The sequence below is a fragment of the Harpia harpyja genome (genome assembly GCF_026419915.1).
Source record: "Harpia harpyja isolate bHarHar1 chromosome 26 unlocalized genomic scaffold, bHarHar1 primary haplotype SUPER_26_unloc_4, whole genome shotgun sequence".
In the NCBI taxonomy this organism is placed as follows: Eukaryota; Metazoa; Chordata; class Aves; order Accipitriformes; family Accipitridae; genus Harpia; species Harpia harpyja.
Genome location: NW_026293176.1, coordinates 2,294 through 20,797, shown reverse-complemented (window position 1 = coordinate 20,797; position 18,504 = coordinate 2,294). Strand labels below are relative to the sequence as shown.

The following is an 18,504-nucleotide window of genomic DNA, read 5'->3' as shown; positions in this document are numbered from 1 at the left end:
CCTACTTCTTCCTAGTCAACCCCCAGTCCATCCAGTGCTCTCACTTCTCCCAGTTCCTCCCCTGTGACCCCCAGTGCCCTCCAAGTTCCTCCCAGTCATCTCCCTGTCCCCCCCAGTGCCTCCCAGTTAATTTCCAGCGACAGCTACTCCCTCACAGTCGAGCTCCAGCACATCCCAGTTCCTCCCAGTCCCCTCCCAGTGCCTCCCAGTTCTTCCCAGTCACCCCCCAGTTCCCCCCCGTTCCTCCCAGTCCCTCCCCCCGCAGTGACCCCCCAGCGCCCCACAATGCCTTGCAGCACGGCCGCCTGAAGCTCCGCCCCCCCGGACGCCGCCCGCCGCCGGCAGCGGGAGGAGAAGCTCCGCCTCTACCGCTCCGCCATGGCCACCCTGCTGGAGAAGGTGACCTCTGACCCCGCCCTCTGACCCTGCCCCTGGCTGGGACACCCCACCCTTGGGCACGCCCCCCGCGGGCGTTGGTGACCCCTGACCTCCCAGGTCGACCCCTGACCCTCGACCTCTGCCCCCAGCGGGAGCGGGGCGAGCTGGACGCGGAGGCGCTGGCGCTGACGGGCGCCGTCCTGGCGGCCAACCCCGACGTGGGAACCTGCTGGAACCTGCGGCGCTGCGCCCTGCCCCCCGACCCTGCCGACTGGTCTGGACTGGGAGGCGCTGGGAGGCGCTGGAGGGGATTTCGGGGGACGGGGGGGCGCTGGGATGAACTGGGGGTAGATTTACGAGCACCGGGGGGTGCTGGCGGGTTGCTGGGTGGGGATCTGTGGGCACTGGGGGGCGCTGGGATGGACTGGGAGAAGAGCAGTGGGTGCTGGGGGCACTGGGAGGTGTTTAGGAAGGGTACTGGGGGGCATGAGATGCCCTCGGAGGGGTTTCGTGGGGGCTGGGGAGCACTGGGAGGTTACTGGGAGCAGCACTGGGACGTACTGGGAGAAGAGCAGTGGGTACTGGGAGGTGCTTAGGAAGGGATCTGTGGGCAGTGGTGGGCACAGGATGCTCACGGAGAGGTTTCTTGGGGGCTGGGGAGCACTGGGGAGGTTACTGGGAGCAGCACTGGGATGTACTGGGGAGAAGAGCAGTGGGTAGTGGCAGGCAATGGGAGGTGTTTAGGAAGGGATCTGTGGGTACTGGGGGGGCATGGGATGCCCACGGAGAGGTTTTGTGGGGACTGGGGAGCACTGGGAGGTTATTGGAAGGGGATCTGGGGGCACTGGGATGTACTGGGAGGCGATCAGTGGGTACTGGGGGGCACGGGATGCCCTCAGAGGGGTTTTGTGGGATCTGGGGAGCACTGGGAGGTTACTGGGAGGGGACTAGGGGGCACTGCGACAGGGTTTCTGGGCGCTGGGAGGTTGCTGGGCGGCGGCCGGAGGGGTACTGGGCGGAACTGGTCTTTACTGGGCTGTCACCGCAGGGTGCCGGGGGAGCTGGCTTTCGTGGTGGGGTGCCTGGGGGTGAACCCCAAGTCCTACGGCGCCTGGCACCACCGGGGCTGGGTGCTGCGCCGGGCCCCCGCGCCCCCCCCCCGCCCCCGCCGAGCGCGCCCTCTGCGACCGTCTACTGGCCGCCGACCCCCGCAACTGTGAGCGCGTACTGGGACGTACTGGGGGGCACTGGGCGGGGGTCCCGGGGGGGCTTTGAGGGGGTTTGGGGGCAGTTATGGGGCACTGGGGGGGCTTTAAAGTCGGAATTTGCGTCTTAGCGGGCGTTGGGGTGTACTGGTTTGTAATGATTTGGAATCGGAGGGAGCCTAGGCACGCTGGTTTGTACTGGGATGCGCTGGGAGGAGGGTTTGGGGGCTGCTGGGCCACCCTGCGAAGGATGTAAGAGCTTCTGGGCTGACTGGTCTGTGCTGGGAGCGGGCTGCTGGGCTGTACTGGGAGTGAGTTTTGGGGGTGCTGAGCCATAGCGGCTTGGAGCTAGAACTAACCCGAAGGTTGCTGAGCTTACTGGTTTATATTGGGAAGCAGCGGGAGAGAGCTTGAGGGATCTTGGGATGTACTGGGAGAGACTTTTGGGGGTGCAGGGCTCAGTGGTTTATAGCGGGAGCTGGTGGAAAAAGATCTGGGGTGTCTTAGATGGTATTAGGAGTGGGTTTTGGAGTGACAAGGCTTACTGGTTTGTATTGGGAGTCGCTGGAACGGGGCTAAGGGACTCTGGGGGGGACACCAGCCCCCACTGGTCCTTACTGGTGGCCCCCCCAGTCCACGCCTGGGAGCACCGTCGGACGCTGGCGGCCGAGGAGGACCCCGAGGCCGAGCTGGCCTTCGCCGGGACCCTGCTCAGCCGCGACTTTTCCAACTTCTCCGCCTGGCACCACCGGAGCCGGCTGCTGGCGCCCACCCGGACGCCGGCGTCCCCCGGGGGCGGGGCAGGGGCGCTGCCCCCCCACCGCCTCCAAATGGGTGAGTGTCCCCCCCCCCTTGGTCCCCAAAACACCGGGGTCCCCCCCAAACGTCTCCGTCCGCCCCTGGGTGCCGGGGTCCCGCCTTGGTGCCGGGGTCCCTCGCAGATGCTGGGGTCCCTCCCAAATATCGGGGTGCCTCCCAAAGATCGGGGTCCCTCCCAAATATCGGGGTCCCTCCCAGATATCGGGGTCCCTCCCAGATATCGGGGTGCCCTCGCTGACCCCCCGTTTATCTCCCCCCATTCCGTCCTGTCCCGGTAGAGCTGGAGCTGGTGCAGAACGCCGTCTTCACCGACCCCAACGACCAGAGCGCCTGGGTCTACCTGCGCTGCATCCTCTCCCGCGGTACGCCGGCGGCCCCCCCAAAACTCTGGGGGCCCCCCCAAAACCCTGGGGGCCCCCCCAAAACGCTCCTGAGCGCGTGCGTGTGTTGTTGTCGTCCCCCCCCCACCCGCAGCCTCCCCGCCGCCGCGGATTCTCTGCCTCTACGTCAACCGGGAGGACGCGACGCTGGCGGTCACCTTCTCCCGCCCCGTCGTGGTGAGTCCGGATGTCGGGGTCCCCCCCCCCTCAGGACAACGGGGTCCCCCCCCAGACACCGGGGTCCCCCCCGCAGACACCGGTGTCCCCCCCAGATCCCAGGGTCCCCCCCAGACACCGGGGTCCCCCCCACTGACACCGGGGTCTCCCCCAGATCCTGGGGTCCCCACCCAGACACCAGGGTCCCCCCTACAGATGCTGGAGGCCCCCCCAGATCCCGGGGTCCCCCCCCACAGACACCGGGGTCCCCCCCAGATCCCAGGGTCCCCCCCTGGATGTTGGGGTCCCCCCCCCAGACACCGGGGTCCCCCCTGGATCCTGGGGTGCCCCCCAGACACCGGGGTCCCCCCAGAAGCCGGAGTCCCCCCCAGATCCCAGGGTCCCCGCCCGCAGACGCCGGGGTCCCCCCCAGAAGCCGGAGTCCCCCCCGGATCCCGGAGTCCCCCCCAGATCCTGGGGTCCCCCCCGGATGTTGGGGTCCCCCCCCAGATACTGGGGTCCCCCCCAGATCCCGGGGTCCCCCCCGGATTCTGGGGTGTCCCCCCCCAGACACTGGGGTCCCCCCCGGATCCCGGGGTCCCCCCGCGGACGCCGGGGTCCCCCCTTATCCCGCCCCCCTGATTCCGGCAGGTGGGAGCGGGGAGTTCGGCGTTGACGGCGACGGTGGACGGCTCCGCCCTGGAAGGGGCGTGGCGCTCGGGAGAGGGGCGGCCACGCCCCAGCCACACCTGGGTATCTGCCCGAGGTCCCCCGGAAGGGGGAGGGGAGGGGTGGGGTGTGTCTTCCGGAGGGGGGCAGGGCCGTGGGGTGGGGTCCCCTCCCGAACGCCTGGGGTTCCTTGGGTTCCTTGACGGGAGCCACAGCTCTGTGACCTGCCCCCCGACCTGGCTCCGCCCCCTGCCCGGCCCCGCCTCCACTTCCGGGTCACGTGGGAGCCCAACCCCGCCCACCGCGAGGTGACGCTCCTGCCAGGTAGGAAGCCACGCCCCCTTTTCCCTCCGTGGCCTCACCCCTTTAAACCCCGCCCTTCTCTAACCACGCCCCTTTCCCCCCCCAGATGAGAACGAGGCGTGGTGGCAGGAGCCAATCAAAGCCGGGGAGCTCTTCTGGTAAGCCCCGCCCTCCCCACCTCCTTAAGCCCCACCCCTTTTCCTGAGCTCTCCCCCACAAGCATCCCTCCTGTGACGGGGCCCCGCCTCTTTAAGACCTCCCCGCTGGCCACGCCCCATCCATTCAGCCGGCAGACCCTTCCCCTCAACCCAAGCACCGCCCACTCGCTGAAGGCCACGCCCTCTTGGCTAAGCCCCACCCCCCTGGCATCTCCAAACCTAGCTCAGCCTTCCCCCGTCGTTGCTCTAACCCCGGGGGGGGGGGGGGCGCCTAAGCCACGCCCCCCAGGGGCAGTCCCCGCCCCTAACCCCCTTGACCCCGCCCCTCCAGGCCAGAAGTGGGCGTGGCCGAGGCATCGGTGCTGGAGGCGCAGGTGGAGACGTGCCGGCAACTGCTGGAGCTGGAGCCCCGCAGCCGGGGTGAGCCACCCCCCACCCCCAAAATCCTGGGTGCCGGGAGGGGTCCCGGGTGTCCCGTCCCTCCCCCCCCACACCCGACAGCGGGGCGTGTCCGCCCCACCCGACGCCGGGGCCCGCCCTCACGCGGCGGGCGTGTCCCGGGGCGCACGCAGGCTGCCTGCTGACGCTGGTGCTGCTGCTGTCGGCCCTGGACCCGTTGGGCCACGAGGACGAGATCCGGCGGTGCCTGCGGGACCTCCAGGTGGGCGGGGCTTGAGGGGGCGTGGTCGCTGTGTGGGGAAAAGGGGGCGTGGTCTGAATGTGAGCCCCGCCCCCCTTCAGGAGGCGGACCCGCTGCGGATTGGCTTCGTGGGCGACGTGGCCTCGCGGGCGGAGGCGGCCGTGGGCGTGCTGAGGATGGGGGCGGGGCCTGATGGGGCTGTCAGGCTCCGCCTCCCCAGGAAGGTAGGGGTGGGGCCTGAGGGGGTGGGGGCTGAGGGTGGGCGGGGCTTGAGGGGCAGGGGAGGATGTCAAGGAATGAGGGAGTGGGGTCTGGAAGTGGGTGTGGCCTGAGAGGGCAGAGTGGGAGGGGTGTGGGGTGGGAGGGGTGTGAGGGGGTGTGGCTTAAAGGGGGATGAAGGATTAAAAGGGTGGTGGTAGGGCATCTTGCAGTGGGCGGGGCTACGGTGGGCGGAGCAGCAGGGCTTTTTGAGAGAACGGGGCTTCAAGGGGCGGGTGTAAGGAAAGGGGGTGGGGGTCTGAGCTGAAGGGGAGTGGCCCACGGAGCCCCGCCCCCCTCCCGATCCGGCCCCGCCCCCAGGCGCTGACGTCACTGCCGCTGCTGGAGCACATGGTGCTGGTGACCCACCTCGACCTGGCCGGGAATGACCTGGGGGGGCTCCCCCCCGCCCTGGGGGGGCTGCGGCGCCTGCAGGTGGGACCCTAGGGCGGGGCAGGGCGGGGCCCCAAATGTCGGGGGGGGGGGGGAAGGGCGGAACGAGGACCCAGATGTCCGGACCGCCCCTCCCCCGCCAGGTGCTGGACGTGTCACACAACAAGGTCACGACCCTGCGGGGGTTCCCGCCCCTCCCCCGCCTGGAGGAGCTGCATCTCGACGGCAACCGTATCCTGGGGGGGCGGGGCTTAAGGGGTAGTGGGTGGGGCTGTAGGGCTGTAGGGGCCAGGGGTGGAGCTGGGGGTGAGGGGCGGGGTTGAATGGGGCAGGGGCTGGTGGGCTGGGTGGGGCACAAAGGGTGGGGCAGAAGGGTAGGGTGGGGGTTGGAGGAAGGGGAGGGGCTTAATGGGGTGGGGCTTTGGGGTGATGGGGCGGGGCTGAGTGGGGAGGGGTTTGTTTGGGTGGGGGGTGGGGCTAGGGTGGGTAGGGGAGGAGCTTAGTGGGAGCAATAGAGGGGCTAGGGCAAGGCAAGGCTTAAAGGGAGCGGGTCTTATGAGAGGTGGGGCACGAGAGTGGGAGGAGCTTCACTGGGTGGAGTCAAGAAGGGGGGCAGGGCTTCTCCTTGACTCCACCCCTCCCAGCTATAAGCCACGCCTCCGCCCTGGCTCCATTGGCCACGTGCCCCCGGCTGGCTCGTCTGCGATTGGCCGAGACGCCCCTGGCCGCCACGCCTGAGGCCGCCACCCACCTGGCCCAGCTCCTCCCCGGCATCGACATCGCCCTCGCCTGATAGGCCGGTGCCTGGAGCTCCGCCCACCACCCCCCCACCCCCCCCAGCTGTCGATGCCCCGTGGCTTGGCCCCGCCCCTTAAAGCGGGTCTCTAATAAAGTGATGTCGCAAGGGTGGGGCTTACGAGTGGGGGAGGGGCTTACGAGTGGGGGTGGGGCTTGCGGGGGTCCCCGGGGGACCCAGCCATTTACGGAGGCTCCCTCCCCCCCCTCTCCCCGCCCCGGGGACCCAGGTGTCCGGCTCTCCCAGTCCCTCCCAGTTCAGGCGTCCGGCTCTCCCAGTCCCTCCCAGTTCCCCCGCCGCGCACCAGTTGCTTCATCGAGGCCAAACCCCAAACCGCCGCCCGCTTGCACCATCGCCGGGCGGGGACCCGGCGTCCGGCACGTCCCGGGCACCCCAAACCGCGGACACGGGCGTCCGGACCCCTCCCTTTTTTTGGGGGGGGGGGGGGGAACCTCAGCGGCGGGGCGGGGCAGCGGCAGGACTCGTTCGTCTGCCCCCCGCCCCGGGAGCGGCTGCGTCACCCCCCGCCCTGCCCAGCCCCACGGCGGCCTTGCCAAAAAGTGAGCCCGCCCTGGCCTGAAGCACAGCCCCCCCCCCTTTGCCAAATAGAGAGCCGCAGGGCCCCCTTGCTAAATAGTGAGCCTGCAGCCCTGCCCCATAGTTCACTTGCTGGTGACTCTGACTCGCCACCCCATAGGGTCCCCGTGCCAAATAGTGAGCCACTGCCCCCCCCCAGGGAGCCACCTGCCACATAGTGAGCCGTTGCCCCACCCTATAGGCCCCCCTGCCACATAGTGAGCTATTGCCCCTCCCCATAGGCCCCCCTGCCACATAGTGAGCCATTGCCCCCCCATAGGCCCCCTGCCACATTGTGAGCCGTTGGCCCTCCCCATAGGCCCCCCTGCCACATAGTGAGCCATTGCCCCCCCCATAGGCCCCCTGCCACATTGTGAGCCGTTGGCCCTCCCCATAGGCCCCCTGCCACATAGTGAGCCGTTGCCCCACCCCATAGGCCCCCCTGCCAGATAGTGAGCCGTTGCCCCACCCCATAGGCCCCCTGCCACATTGTGAGCCGTTGGCCCTCCCCATAGCCACCCTGCCAGATAGTGAGCCATTGCCCCACCCCATAGGCCCCCCTGCCAGATAGTGATCCTCGCAGGGGCAGAGGACGAGCCCGGACAACTGGGTCCCCCCGTTTGGACACCCCTCCCCCCAAAGTGTGGGGCAATAAGGGGGTGTGGGACCCGCCCCTTCCTCCCAAGGTCACACCCCTTTCCCCCATTTACCGGCACCAGTGAGTTAGGAGCATTGGGAGTGCTGGGAGCCACTGGGAGGTACTGGGGGGCATTGGGATGACTGAGGGAGGGGATCAGGGGGCACTAGGATGGCTGGAAGGGGTAACTGGGCAAACTGGGAGGAGTGGGAGGCCAAGGAGGGGGGAACTGGGTTTGCTGGGAGCACTGGGAGGGGGTTACTGGGTAAACTGGGAGCACTGGGAGGGGTTAGTAGGGTTACTGGGAAGACTGGGAGGACCTGGGGGGGTTACCGGGAGGACTGGGGAGTTGCTCGGAGCACTGGGAAGCGATAACTGGGAGCACTGGGAGGGGGGGTACTGGGCAAACTGGAAGCACTGGAAGGAGTTAGTAGACTTACCAGGAGGACACAGAGGGGGTTACTGGGAGCACTGGGAAGGGGTTACTGAAATGATGGTAAAGGGTTTACTGGGAGCACTGGGAGGGGGTTACTGGGGCTGCTGGAAGCACTAGAGGGGTAACTGGAAGCATTGGGTTTACTGGGAGCACGGGGACAGGCTAAGTGGGAGCACTGTGGTTACCAAGAGTACTGGGAGGGGGTAACTGGGCTTATCGGGAGCACTGGGGGGTTACTGGGAGCACTTGGGGGGGCTACTGGAAGCAGTGGGAGCACAGGAAGGGGGGAACTGGGCAGACTGGGGGAACTGGTCGGGCTGGGAGCACTCCCGGACGCCTGGGTCCCTGCCGCAGCGGGGGAGGAGGCAGTTTGGGGGGGGAGCTGCTGAGGCAGGCCTGGATGCCTGGGTCCTTCTGGCGTCAGGCTCGGGCGGGGCACTGGGACGGACTGGGAGGGCACTGGTCCATACTGGGACCCTGAGAGGGTGGTTTGGGCCGTGCTGGGGGGGAACTAGGACATTACTGGGCTGTACTGGGAGCCTGGGAGAGGTTATGGGGCTGTACTGGGAAGGACTGGGGGGGAACTGGGCCATACTGGGAGTCTGGGAGCGGTTACTGGGCCATACTGGGAGGGACTGGGGGACCTGGGCATTACTGGGAAGGGCTTGATGGCTTCAGTCAGTCATTCTAGGAGCTCTTACTGCTGTGTGGTGGTTCATTCTGGTTCCTACTGGTTTTTAATGGCTTATAATGGTCCCTAGTTGTTGGTATGGCCTTACACTGGTCCATCCTAGTCTTACTGGTCATACTGGGAGGCGTCTGGAGGCTTTAAGGGCCCATGGAAGGTCTTACTGGCCCGTAGTGGTCCATACTGGCATTTACTGTATTGTAATGCTCTGCATGGCACTTCACCGGTCCATACTGGTCTTTAAGGAACTGCACTGCTCCGTACTGGTTTTCAATGAATGGTCCGTCCTGGTCTTAGTGGTCATACTGGGAAGAGTTTGAAGGCATTAACGGGCCATTCTGGAAGGTCTTACCAGTTCGTGCTGGTTTCTACTGGTTTTCTGTCTCTTCTACTGGTTCCTACTGGTTTTCTGTCTTTTCTATCGGTTCCTACTGGTTTTCTGTTTCTTCTACCAGTCCATATTGGTCTTTACGCGTCCATGCTGGTCTCTAGTGAACCGTACTGGTCCATATTGACCTTACTGGCCATACTGGGAAGGGTTTGGAGGCATTAAGGGGCTGTTCCAGGAGGTCTCACTGCTCTGTAGCGGCCCGCGCCGGCTCCTACCAGCTTCCGGCGCTCCGTACTGGTCCATACTGGTCTCACTGGTGCCCCGCAGGCGATGCCGGACGCCGACCCCCGCCTGGACCCGGGCCGCTGGGCGGCCGCCAGCTTCCGCCTGCGGGAGGGGGCCCCGGCCCCCGCCCCTCGCCCCCGCCGGGGCTTCTGGCGTCGCCTGGGCGGCTGCTGCGGCTGCTGCGGCTGTTGCCGGCGAGGAACCGAGGACTGGGAGCCCCCCCCCGGCGAGGTCCCGGGGTGCCGCCCCCCCCAGCCCGTGCGGCCCGGTCAGTGCCGGGGCCGGGGGGGCGAATGGCGGCGGTTTCGGGGCTCCTCGGGGAGGGAAAAGGGCGGTTTCGGGGCTCACTGGGGAGGGAAAAGGGAGGTTTCGGGGCTCCCCAGGGAGGGAAAACGGCGGTTTCGGGGCTCACTGGGGAGGGAAAAGGGAGGTTTTGGGGCTCCCCAGGGAGGGAAAAGGGCGGTTTCAGGGCTCCCCAGGGAGGGAAAAGGGTGGTTTCGGGGCTCCCCAGGGAGGGAAAACGGCAGTTTCGGGGCTCACTGGGGAGGGAAAAGGGAGGTTTGGGGGCTCACTGGGGAGGGAAAAGGGCGGTTTCAGGGCTCCCCCAGACAGATGAGGAGGTGGGGGGGTGTCCCTCCCCTTCGCCCCCCTCCTTTCTCTCCCCCTGTCCCCATTAGTGGAGAAAAAGTACCAGTTCGGGCCTATGGCCAGGCTATCACGAGGAAGAAAAGGCAGCTTCAAGGCGCCCCCCCCCGCCCTGAGCTGCTTTTAAGGGTTTCATGCCCCCCCCCCGGAAATTTAGGGGGTTTGGGATCCCCCCTCCCAGCATTCTCCCCCGCTTTATCCCCCTGTTCCTGTTTTGGGGCCAAACTGCCCGTTTGGGGCCATTTCCAGGTCTACAGGGCTAAATGACAGTTTCAAGCCCCCCCCCGGCAGGGTTTTGGGGGCCGTTTCGGGGGTTCCAGAGGTGGGATTCGCGCGGGGTTTTCACCGCCTGCCTCTCCCCTCCCTCCTCCAGGTTTATTGGCCCCCCGGGGGTTGGTGGTGGGCTCGTCGGCCAATCGGATCGCTCACCACACCTCCGAATTCGCCTCCCCCCGCCTGGTGGTGCGCCGGGGGCAACCCTTCGACCTGCGCGTCCTCCTGCCCCGGCCCTTCGACCCCGACGGCGGCGACAGCCTCTGCGTGGAGCTCACCCTGGGTGGGGGTCAAAATGGGGGGGCGGGGGGGTGATGGGGGCTGGCGGGGGGGGGAGGGGCAACTGCGTGGTGCAGGAAGGGCGTGGCGCTATGGCCCGGGACGTGATGATGTCACTCCGGAGGGGCGCTGACATCACCCAGGCTGCCGTGCCCTCGGCCTCGTCGTCCGTGTCCGCCCCCCCCGCCAAGGGGCGCGATGGCATCGCCCAGGGTGGGGTGACCTCGCCTGCCCAGGTGATGACCTCACCCGCCCAGGTGATGACCTCACACCCTGGGGCGGGGGGATGATGTCGTCGCCCGCAGGCCCCAACCCACAGGTGGCGAAGGGGACCCACGTCCTCATCCCGTTGGGTGAAAGCTCGGCCACCAGTTGGACAGCTGAGGAAGAGGAGCTAGAGGAGGGGGCGGAGCCTCTGGGAGGCCCCGCCCTCAACATCTGCCTCACGGCCCCGCCCAACGCTCCCATTGGCCGCTACCCCGCCTCAGCGTCAAGACCCGCACGGGGGTGGGGGAGTACGCGGCTCCCTTCGACGACGCCAACGACTTCTTCCTCCTCTTCAACCCCTGGTGCCCTGGTGAGCCAGCCCCGTTTTGGGGCAAAAAACCCCAAGTTTGGGCAATTCGGGGGCTCCCAAATTCGGTGGTTTCGGGGCTCCCCGGGGTGAGATTTGGTGGTTTCGGGGCTCCCCAGTCTCAATTTGGCAGTTCCGGGACTCCCCAGCCTCAATTTGGCAGTTTCGGGACTCCCCAATCTCGATTTGGCAGTTGGGGGGCTCAAGGGGGGGGGGGGGGGCTCAGGGGGAATTTGAGGACACGACCCTGATTTTGGGGCGCCCCCCCTCCCCCCCCGCAGAAGATGATGTCTACATGGAGGAAACGAGCGACCTTAACGAGTACGTCCTTAACGAGACGGGGCGCATCTTCTACGGCACCGAGGACCAGATCGCCGAGCGCTCCTGGAACTATGGGCAGGTACCCCCAAAAATGGGAGAATTTCCCCCCCCCCCCCAAATTGGGGAGACCCTGAAATCCGTGTGGGAAATGGGGCAGGGTGGGGGCATTAAAATGCGGTGGGCACCCCAAAATCGGCTGATATCCTAAAATGGGGGACCCTAAAAATTGGGGGATACCCGAAATGCTATGGGGGGGGGTCCCTAAAATCGTCATGGGGGTCCCCAAAACCACCAAGGCGGTGTTTCAAAATTATAAGGGATCCCCATAACAACATGGGGGGACCCTAAAACCGCCTTTTGGATTTGAGAGGGGTTGGGGGGGGATTTTTGGGGTGGTTTGGAGGGATTTGGGGACACCCGTGATTTTTGGGGGGGGGGTCCCCAGTTTGACGCAGGGGTGCTGGAGGCGTGCCTGTACATCCTGGACCGCCGGGGGATGCCCCACAGCGCCCGGGGGGACCCCATCATCGTGTCCCGTGTCGTCTCCGCCATGGTGGGTTTTTGGGGTGAATTGGGGGGGATTTGGGGTGAAGCAGGAAGGTTTGAAGTGACTCCTAGGATTTGGGGGGGAGAGTTATGGGGGTTTTGGGGTGCTCGAAGGGGGGTTGGGGGGGAAAACGTGGTGTTGGGGGGGGAGATCATGGGGTTTCAGGTGGAAGAGGGGCTTTGGGGGACCACCATGGGGTTTTGGGGTGGCGAATGGGGTTTTTGGGGTCCCCTGGGTGGTTTGGGGGTGACTTATGGGGGGCTGGGGGTGAGTCGTGCAGGTTTTGTGCTGCCCTAAGGGGGCTTGGGGGAAAATACGGAGTTCTGGGGGGGGCCGCTGTGGGGTTTTGGGGTGATTCTATGGGGTTTGGGGGGTTTCTTTGGGTTTTGGGGGGGTTCTGGTTACGTTTGGGGGGTGTCAATGGGGTTTGGGGGTTCTTTGGACTTTTTGGGGGGGTTCTGATGAGATTTGGGGGGGGTTCAGTGGGGATTGGGTGGATTGCCACGGTGTTTTTGAGGTCGTCCGAGGCTTTTCTGGGTTCTGATGACTTTGGGGGGAAACCGTTGGGTTTTTGGGGGGGCGTTCCGAGGACTTCGGGGGGGTGTCGTCGGGTTTCGGGGCATCTCCGTGGGATTTTGGGGGGTTCTTTGAGCTCTTGGTGGGTTCTGCTGACATTTTGGGGGGTCGCGATGGGGTTTGGGGAGGGGGCGTCCCATGACTTTGGGAGTTTTGGGGGGCTCCGTTGCTTTTCGCCGTTACCTGCCGCTTTTCCTTGGGGGTTCCGATGGCGTTTTGGGGCTTCCAAAGACTTTTTGAAACATCTCGGGGAGGGGGACGGGTCCCGGGTTCTCTGTTTTTTGGGGGTGCGGGGGGGGGGGGGAGGAGGAGCTCCCCCCTCCCCGCCCGACATTTTGGGGTGCCCCAGGTGAACTCGCTGGATGATAACGGGGTGCTGGTGGGCAACTGGACGGGCGACTACGCCCAGGGCACCAACCCCTCGGCCTGGGCCGGTTCCGTCGACATCCTCCGCGCCTACCACGGCAGCGGTGCCCCCGTCCGCTACGGCCAGTGCTGGGTCTTTGCCGGCGTCATGACCACCGGTGCGTCATCCCTCCCCGAACTGGTTCTTACTGGTCCAGACTGGTCCGGCCCTGGCGTAGACTGGGGAAGGGGGTGGGAAGGGCTGGACGCCTCCAGGAGCGGCTAGAAAGCAGATGGGGTCGCTGTAAGGGGGAGAAGTTGGGCATAAGGTGTCGAATTGCCTACTGGTCTATGCTGGTTGATACTGGTTTGATGCAGGTTTATACTGGGAGGTGCTCTGGGGTGCTCGGGGAGCTCCTGGGAGGCGCGCGATGGCAGGCTGGAGCCTCTAGTATGGGGTAAAGCGAAGCCTAAGTTGTGGTTTTGGTACTGGTTTATACTGGTTTAACCCAGTTAGAGACTGGTTTGTACTGGGAGGGAGTCCGGGGTACCCCGGGAGCCACTGGAAGGCAGATGGGAACCCCCCCCCCAGGGAGACAAGTCAACCCCAAGCGAGAGGCTTTGATAACAGTTTGTACTGGTTTGTACTGGTGCCCCCAGTGCTGCGGTGCCTGGGCCTCCCCACCCGCACCGTCACCAACTACAACTCGGCCCACGACACCGACGTCTCCCTCACCACCGACATCTACTTCGACGAGAACATGCGGCCCCTGGAGCGCCTCAACACCGACTCCGTCTGGTACCGCTTTATACTGGTTTATACTGGTTTATACTGGTTTGGGACAGGAGTCACTGGAAGAGGGTGCCAGGAGGTGGTTTGGGGGCTGGGGGGGGAGCGGGAGGCGAGAACAGCCGAGGCAGGGGCTGGGAGGCTCGTCCTCGGCCATTCTGGTGCGTATTGGTTTAAATTGGTATGTACTGGTCTACGGCCCTGCACGTGGGTCTGTGCCGGTCCATACTGGTTTATACTGGGCCGTGCAGGAACTTCCACGTGTGGAACGACTGCTGGATGAAGCGCCCCGACCTCCCCAATGGCTACGACGGGTGGCAGATCGTCGACGCCACCCCCCAGGAGACCAGCAGCGGTACTGGTTTATACTGGCCTATACTGGGAGGCACCGGGAGGAAGCCCGGGGGTGCCGGTTTGCGGCCAGCGGGAGAGGGCAGAGCCTCTCGGTGGCTCAGAATGGCCCCTACTGGTCCTTACTGGTTTATACTGGTAACGCCCCCCCCCAGGGCTGTTCTGCTGCGGGCCGTGCTCGGTGACGGCGGTGAAGAACGGCGAGGTCTACCTCAAGTACGACACGCCCTTCGTCTTCGCCGAGGTAGGGGGCGGGGCTTATCCCGAATGGGCGTGGCTCCGCGTGGGCGGGCGTGGCCTATTCTAATGAGGGGGGGCGCGTCCTCAGGTGAACAGCGACAAGGTCTACTGGCAGCGGCAGCCCAACGGCTCCTTCGCCGTGGTGCACGTGGAGGAAGGCGCCATCGGGCGCCGCATCAGCACCCTGGGGCCGGGATCCGGCGCCCGATTGGACATCACCCACCAGTACAAGCACCCCGAGGGTGAAGCCCCGCCCCCTGACGCCCCTTGACCCTGTAGCCCTTGACCCGCCCCCGACCCAACTACCCTTGACCCCGTCATCGCTCACCCTGAAGCCCCAAGGGTTGATCCTCGGCCCGTTGACCCACGACCCTCGACCTGTTGACCCGAGACCCCGACCCTTGGCCACCCTGACCCCATAACCTGTGCCATTTGACCCCCAAACCCAACACCCCTTGACTCCAAGACCCCATAACCCTTGACCCATTGACCTGAGACCCACGTTGCCGTGACCGTGACCCCACAACCCTTGACCTCGTTGTTCTCAACCCCAAATATTGACCCCTTGACCCCGCAACCCTTGACCTGTTGACCCGAGACCCCTGACCCTTGCCCCCCATAACCCCTTCCCTTCGACCCCCAAACCCAACACCCCTTGACCCCAACACCTCGTAACCCTTGACCCATTGACCTGAGACCCACGTTGCCGTGACCGTGACCCCACAACCTTTGACCCCGTCATTCTTAACCCCAAATATTGACCCCTTGACCCCGCAACCCCTGACCTGCTGACCCGAGACCCCTGACCCTCGCCCCCGCCCCATAACCTGTGCCCTTCGTCCCCCAAACCCAACACCCCTTGACCTCAAGACCCCATAATCCTTCACCTGAGACCCACGTTGCCGTGACTGTGACCCCACAACCCTTGACCCCGTCATTCTTAACCCCAAATTTTGACCCCTTGACCCCGCAACCCTTGACCTGCTGACCCGAGACCCCTGACCCTCGCCCCCGCCCCCATAACCTGTGCCCTTCGACCCCCAAACCCAACACCCCTTGACCTCAAGACCCCATAACCCTTGACCCGTTGACCTAAGACCCAACAACCCACCCCATGACTGCCGACCCCTGCGCCCCCCCACCCCACAACCCTTGACCTCGTCGTTCTTAACCCCTAATATTGACCCCTTGACCCTGCAACCCTTGACCTGCTGACCCGAGACCCCTGACCCTCACCCCCGACCCCATAACCCCTTCCCTTTGACCCCCAAACCCAACACCCCTTGACCTCAAGACCCCATAATCCTTCACCTGAGACCCACGTTGCCGTGACCGTGACCCCACAACCCTTGACCCCGTCATTCTTAACCCCAAATATTGACCCCTTGACCCCGCAACCCTTGACCTGTTGACCCGAGACCCCTGACCCTCGCCCCGCCCCCATAACCTGTGCCCTTTTACCCCCAAACCCAACACCCCTTGACCCCAAGACCCCATAACCCTTGACCCGTTGACCTAAGACCCAACAACCCACCCCATGACTGCCGACCCCTGCGCCCCCCCACCCCACAACCCTTGACCCCATCATTCTTAACCCCAAATATTGACCCCTTGACCCCGCAACCCTTGACCTGTTGACCCAAGACCCCTGACCCTCGCCCCCGCCCCATAACCTGTGCCCTTCGACCCCCAAACCCAACACCCCTTGACCCCAACACCTCGTAACCCTTGACCCGTTGACCTAAGACCCACATTGCCGTGACCGTGACCCCACAACCTTTGACCCCGTCATTCTTAACCCCAAATATTGACCCCTTGACCCTGCAACCCTTGACCTGCTGACCTGAGACCCCTGACCCTCGCCCCCGACCCCATAACCTGTGCCCTTCGACCCCAAACCCAACACCCCTTGACCTCAATACCCCATAATCCTTCACCTGAGACCCACGTTGCCGTGACCGTGACCCCACAACCCTTGACCCCGTCATTCTTAACCCCAAATATTGACCCCTTGACCCCGCAACCCTTGACCTGCTGACCCGAGACCCCTGACCCTTGTCCCCCATAACCCCTTCCCTTTGACCCCCAAACCCAACACCCCTTGACCCCAAGACCCCATAACGCTTGACCCGTTGACCTAAGACCCAACAACCCCCCCATGACCCTTGACCCAACGACCCCGCGGCCTTACTTCAACCTACGCCCCCTTGACCCTTGACCTCCGCGCCCTCCCGCAGGCTCGGAGGAGGAGCGCTGCGCCGTCTCCACCGCCACCTCCCACGGCTCCCGCCCCCGCAACCGGGGGACCCCGTCGTCCGGGGAGGTGACGGTGACGGTAGGGGCGGGGCCGGCGGTGGCAGGGGCGGAGCTGGAGCTGCGGGCGGTGGCCCGCAACGAAGGGGCGGAGCCTCGGACGCTCCGCCTCCGCCTGTCCCTCTCCGCCGTCCGCTACACCGGCGTCTCCGGAGCCCCTTTCCGGCAAGAGCAACACCGGCGCGCCGTGCCGCCGGGGCAGGGTGAGACGCCGCCGCCCGCGCTTCCCGTCGGTGACGATTCCGGTCCGGATGCCGGCGTCTCTGACGTCCCGTCCGCGTGTCCCGCCCTTTCCCAAACCAGAGGAGACGGTGACGATGACGGTGACCTACGCCGAGTACGGACCCCACGTCGGCGACCAGGACGCGCTGAAGCTGACGGCGGCCGGAGTCGTGGAGGAAACGGGGCAAGTGGTGGCCAAGGAATTGCGGGTCCGGCTGCACGCGCCCGAGCTCACCCTGACGGTACGGCCGGATTCCCGGAATGTGTCGCATCCCTCGGATCCCCGGACGCCGGGATGCGTCCCACCCGGATTCCCGGATTCCCCTCGCCGAGGTCCGGGTTCTCTCTCTCTCTCTCGGCAGCTGCTGGCCCCAGCGGTGGTGGGGCAGGAGACCCCGGTCCAGGTGGTTTTCCAGAATCCGCTGCCGGAGACCCTGAGCGGAGCCACCCTACGGATGGAGGGAGCCGGCATTTCCTGCCCCAAGCCCTTCCAGATGGGGTGAGGATCCTGGAATCCGGGGGGAGGCCAGGGATTTGGGGAAGGGCAGGAGTACAGGGAGGGAACCAGGAATTTAAGGAGGTCCCAGGAATTTGGGAGGGACCCAGGAATTCAGGGAGGGAACAAGGAATTCGGGAGGGTCCCAGGAATTGGGGGGGACCCAGGAACTCAGGAGAGACCCAGGAATTCAGGAAGGGTCCCAGGAATTCGGGGAGAGACCCAGGAATTTGGGGGGGACCCAGGAATTCGGAGGGGTCCCAGGAATTCAGGAAGGGTCCCAGGAATTCGGGAGGGAACCAGGAATCTGGGAGGGACTCAGGAATTTGGGGGGGATCCAGGAATTTGGGATGGACCCAGGAATTTGGGGGTGTCCCAGGAATTTGGGGAGAAACCCAGGAATTTGGGATGGACCCAGGAATTTGGGGAGAAACCCAGGAATTTGGGAGGGTCCCAGGAATTCGGAGGGGTCCCAGGAATTCAGGAAGGGTCCCAGGAATTCGGGAGGGTCCCAGGAATTTGGGAGGGAACCAGGAATTTGGGGGGGACCCAGGAATTTGGGGAGAGACCCAGGCATTTGGGGGGACCCAGGAATTCCGGGGGGGTCCAGGAATTTGGGATGGACCCAGGAATTCGGGGAAAGACCCAGGAATTCGGGGGGTGGCGGGTGTCCCAGTCGGCCAAAGTGGGGGCACCCAGGGACCGGGTCCCGCTGTCAAGGGACGACCCGGGCGTTGGGTGGGGGTGGGGTTTTTTTGGGGGGGGGGGGGGGTCACGTGGGTCACCCCCCCGTGACCCTGCGTGACCCCGCGACCCCTCGTCAGGTCGGTGGGGGCGGGGCAGACGGTGCGGCTGCGCCAGGCCGTGGTCCCGCTGCGCCCGGGGCGCCGGCGTTTGGTGGCGGCGCTGGAGAGTCCCCAGCTCGGGCCCCTCCACGGCGTCCTCCAGCTCGACGTCGCTCCCGCCCCTGCTGGGAGCACTGGGAGCACTGGGAGCCCCCCCCGGCGGCCGCGACGCGGCCGGCGCCGAGCGCCCCCCCCGGCCGGGAGCACCGGGGGGTGATGGGGGGGTACTGGGAAGGCGTGGAGGGGGTACTGGGAGCACTGGGAGGGGGACTGGGGGCGCTGGGAGGGCGTGGAGGGGGTACTGGGGGCGCTGGGAGGGGGACTGGGGGCGCTGGGAGGGGGACTGGGAGCACTGGGGCCACATTTGGGCTCGACCGGGAGCACTGGGAGGGGTTACTGGGGGTAGCGGGGGGTTGACTGGGAGCACTGGGGCCACATTTGGGCTCGACCGGGAGCACTGGAGGGGTTACTGGGGGTAGCGGGGGGTTGACTGGGAGGACTGGGGCCACATTTGGGCTCGACCGGGAGCACTGGGAGGGGTTACTGGGGTAGCGGGGGGTTGACTGGGAGGACTGGGGC

The 18,504-nt window shown here is 65.6% G+C and overlaps 2 protein-coding genes across 2 annotated transcripts; both read left to right on the top strand.

Annotated features, from left to right (window-relative positions):
* The first annotated feature begins 2,008 nt into the window (after positions 1-2,008).
* RABGGTA (Rab geranylgeranyltransferase subunit alpha) lies at positions 2,009-6,206 on the top strand. Its single transcript, XM_052779284.1, has 12 exons — positions 2,009-2,417; positions 2,681-2,764; positions 2,877-2,959; positions 3,590-3,691; positions 3,823-3,931; positions 4,017-4,068; positions 4,400-4,488; positions 4,641-4,729; positions 4,810-4,932; positions 5,288-5,401; positions 5,503-5,590; positions 6,004-6,206. Exons 1-12 carry the CDS (start codon positions 2,009-2,011, stop codon positions 6,150-6,152), a joined length of 1,491 nt encoding a protein of 496 aa, XP_052635244.1. The 3' UTR covers positions 6,153-6,206.
* A 2,842-nt stretch (positions 6,207-9,048) lies between these two features.
* On the top strand, positions 9,049-18,142 carry TGM1 (transglutaminase 1). Its single transcript, XM_052779283.1, is given in 15 exon segments — positions 9,049-9,376; positions 10,127-10,309; positions 10,611-10,783; positions 10,786-10,882; positions 11,161-11,279; positions 11,646-11,753; positions 12,673-12,847; positions 13,329-13,467; positions 13,710-13,813; positions 13,965-14,053; positions 14,138-14,291; positions 16,287-16,565; positions 16,666-16,826; positions 16,947-17,083; positions 17,905-18,142. Coding segments are annotated over 15 exon segments (2,379 nt in total). The 5' UTR covers positions 9,049-9,153.
* Positions 18,143-18,504: the final 362 nt, after the last annotated feature.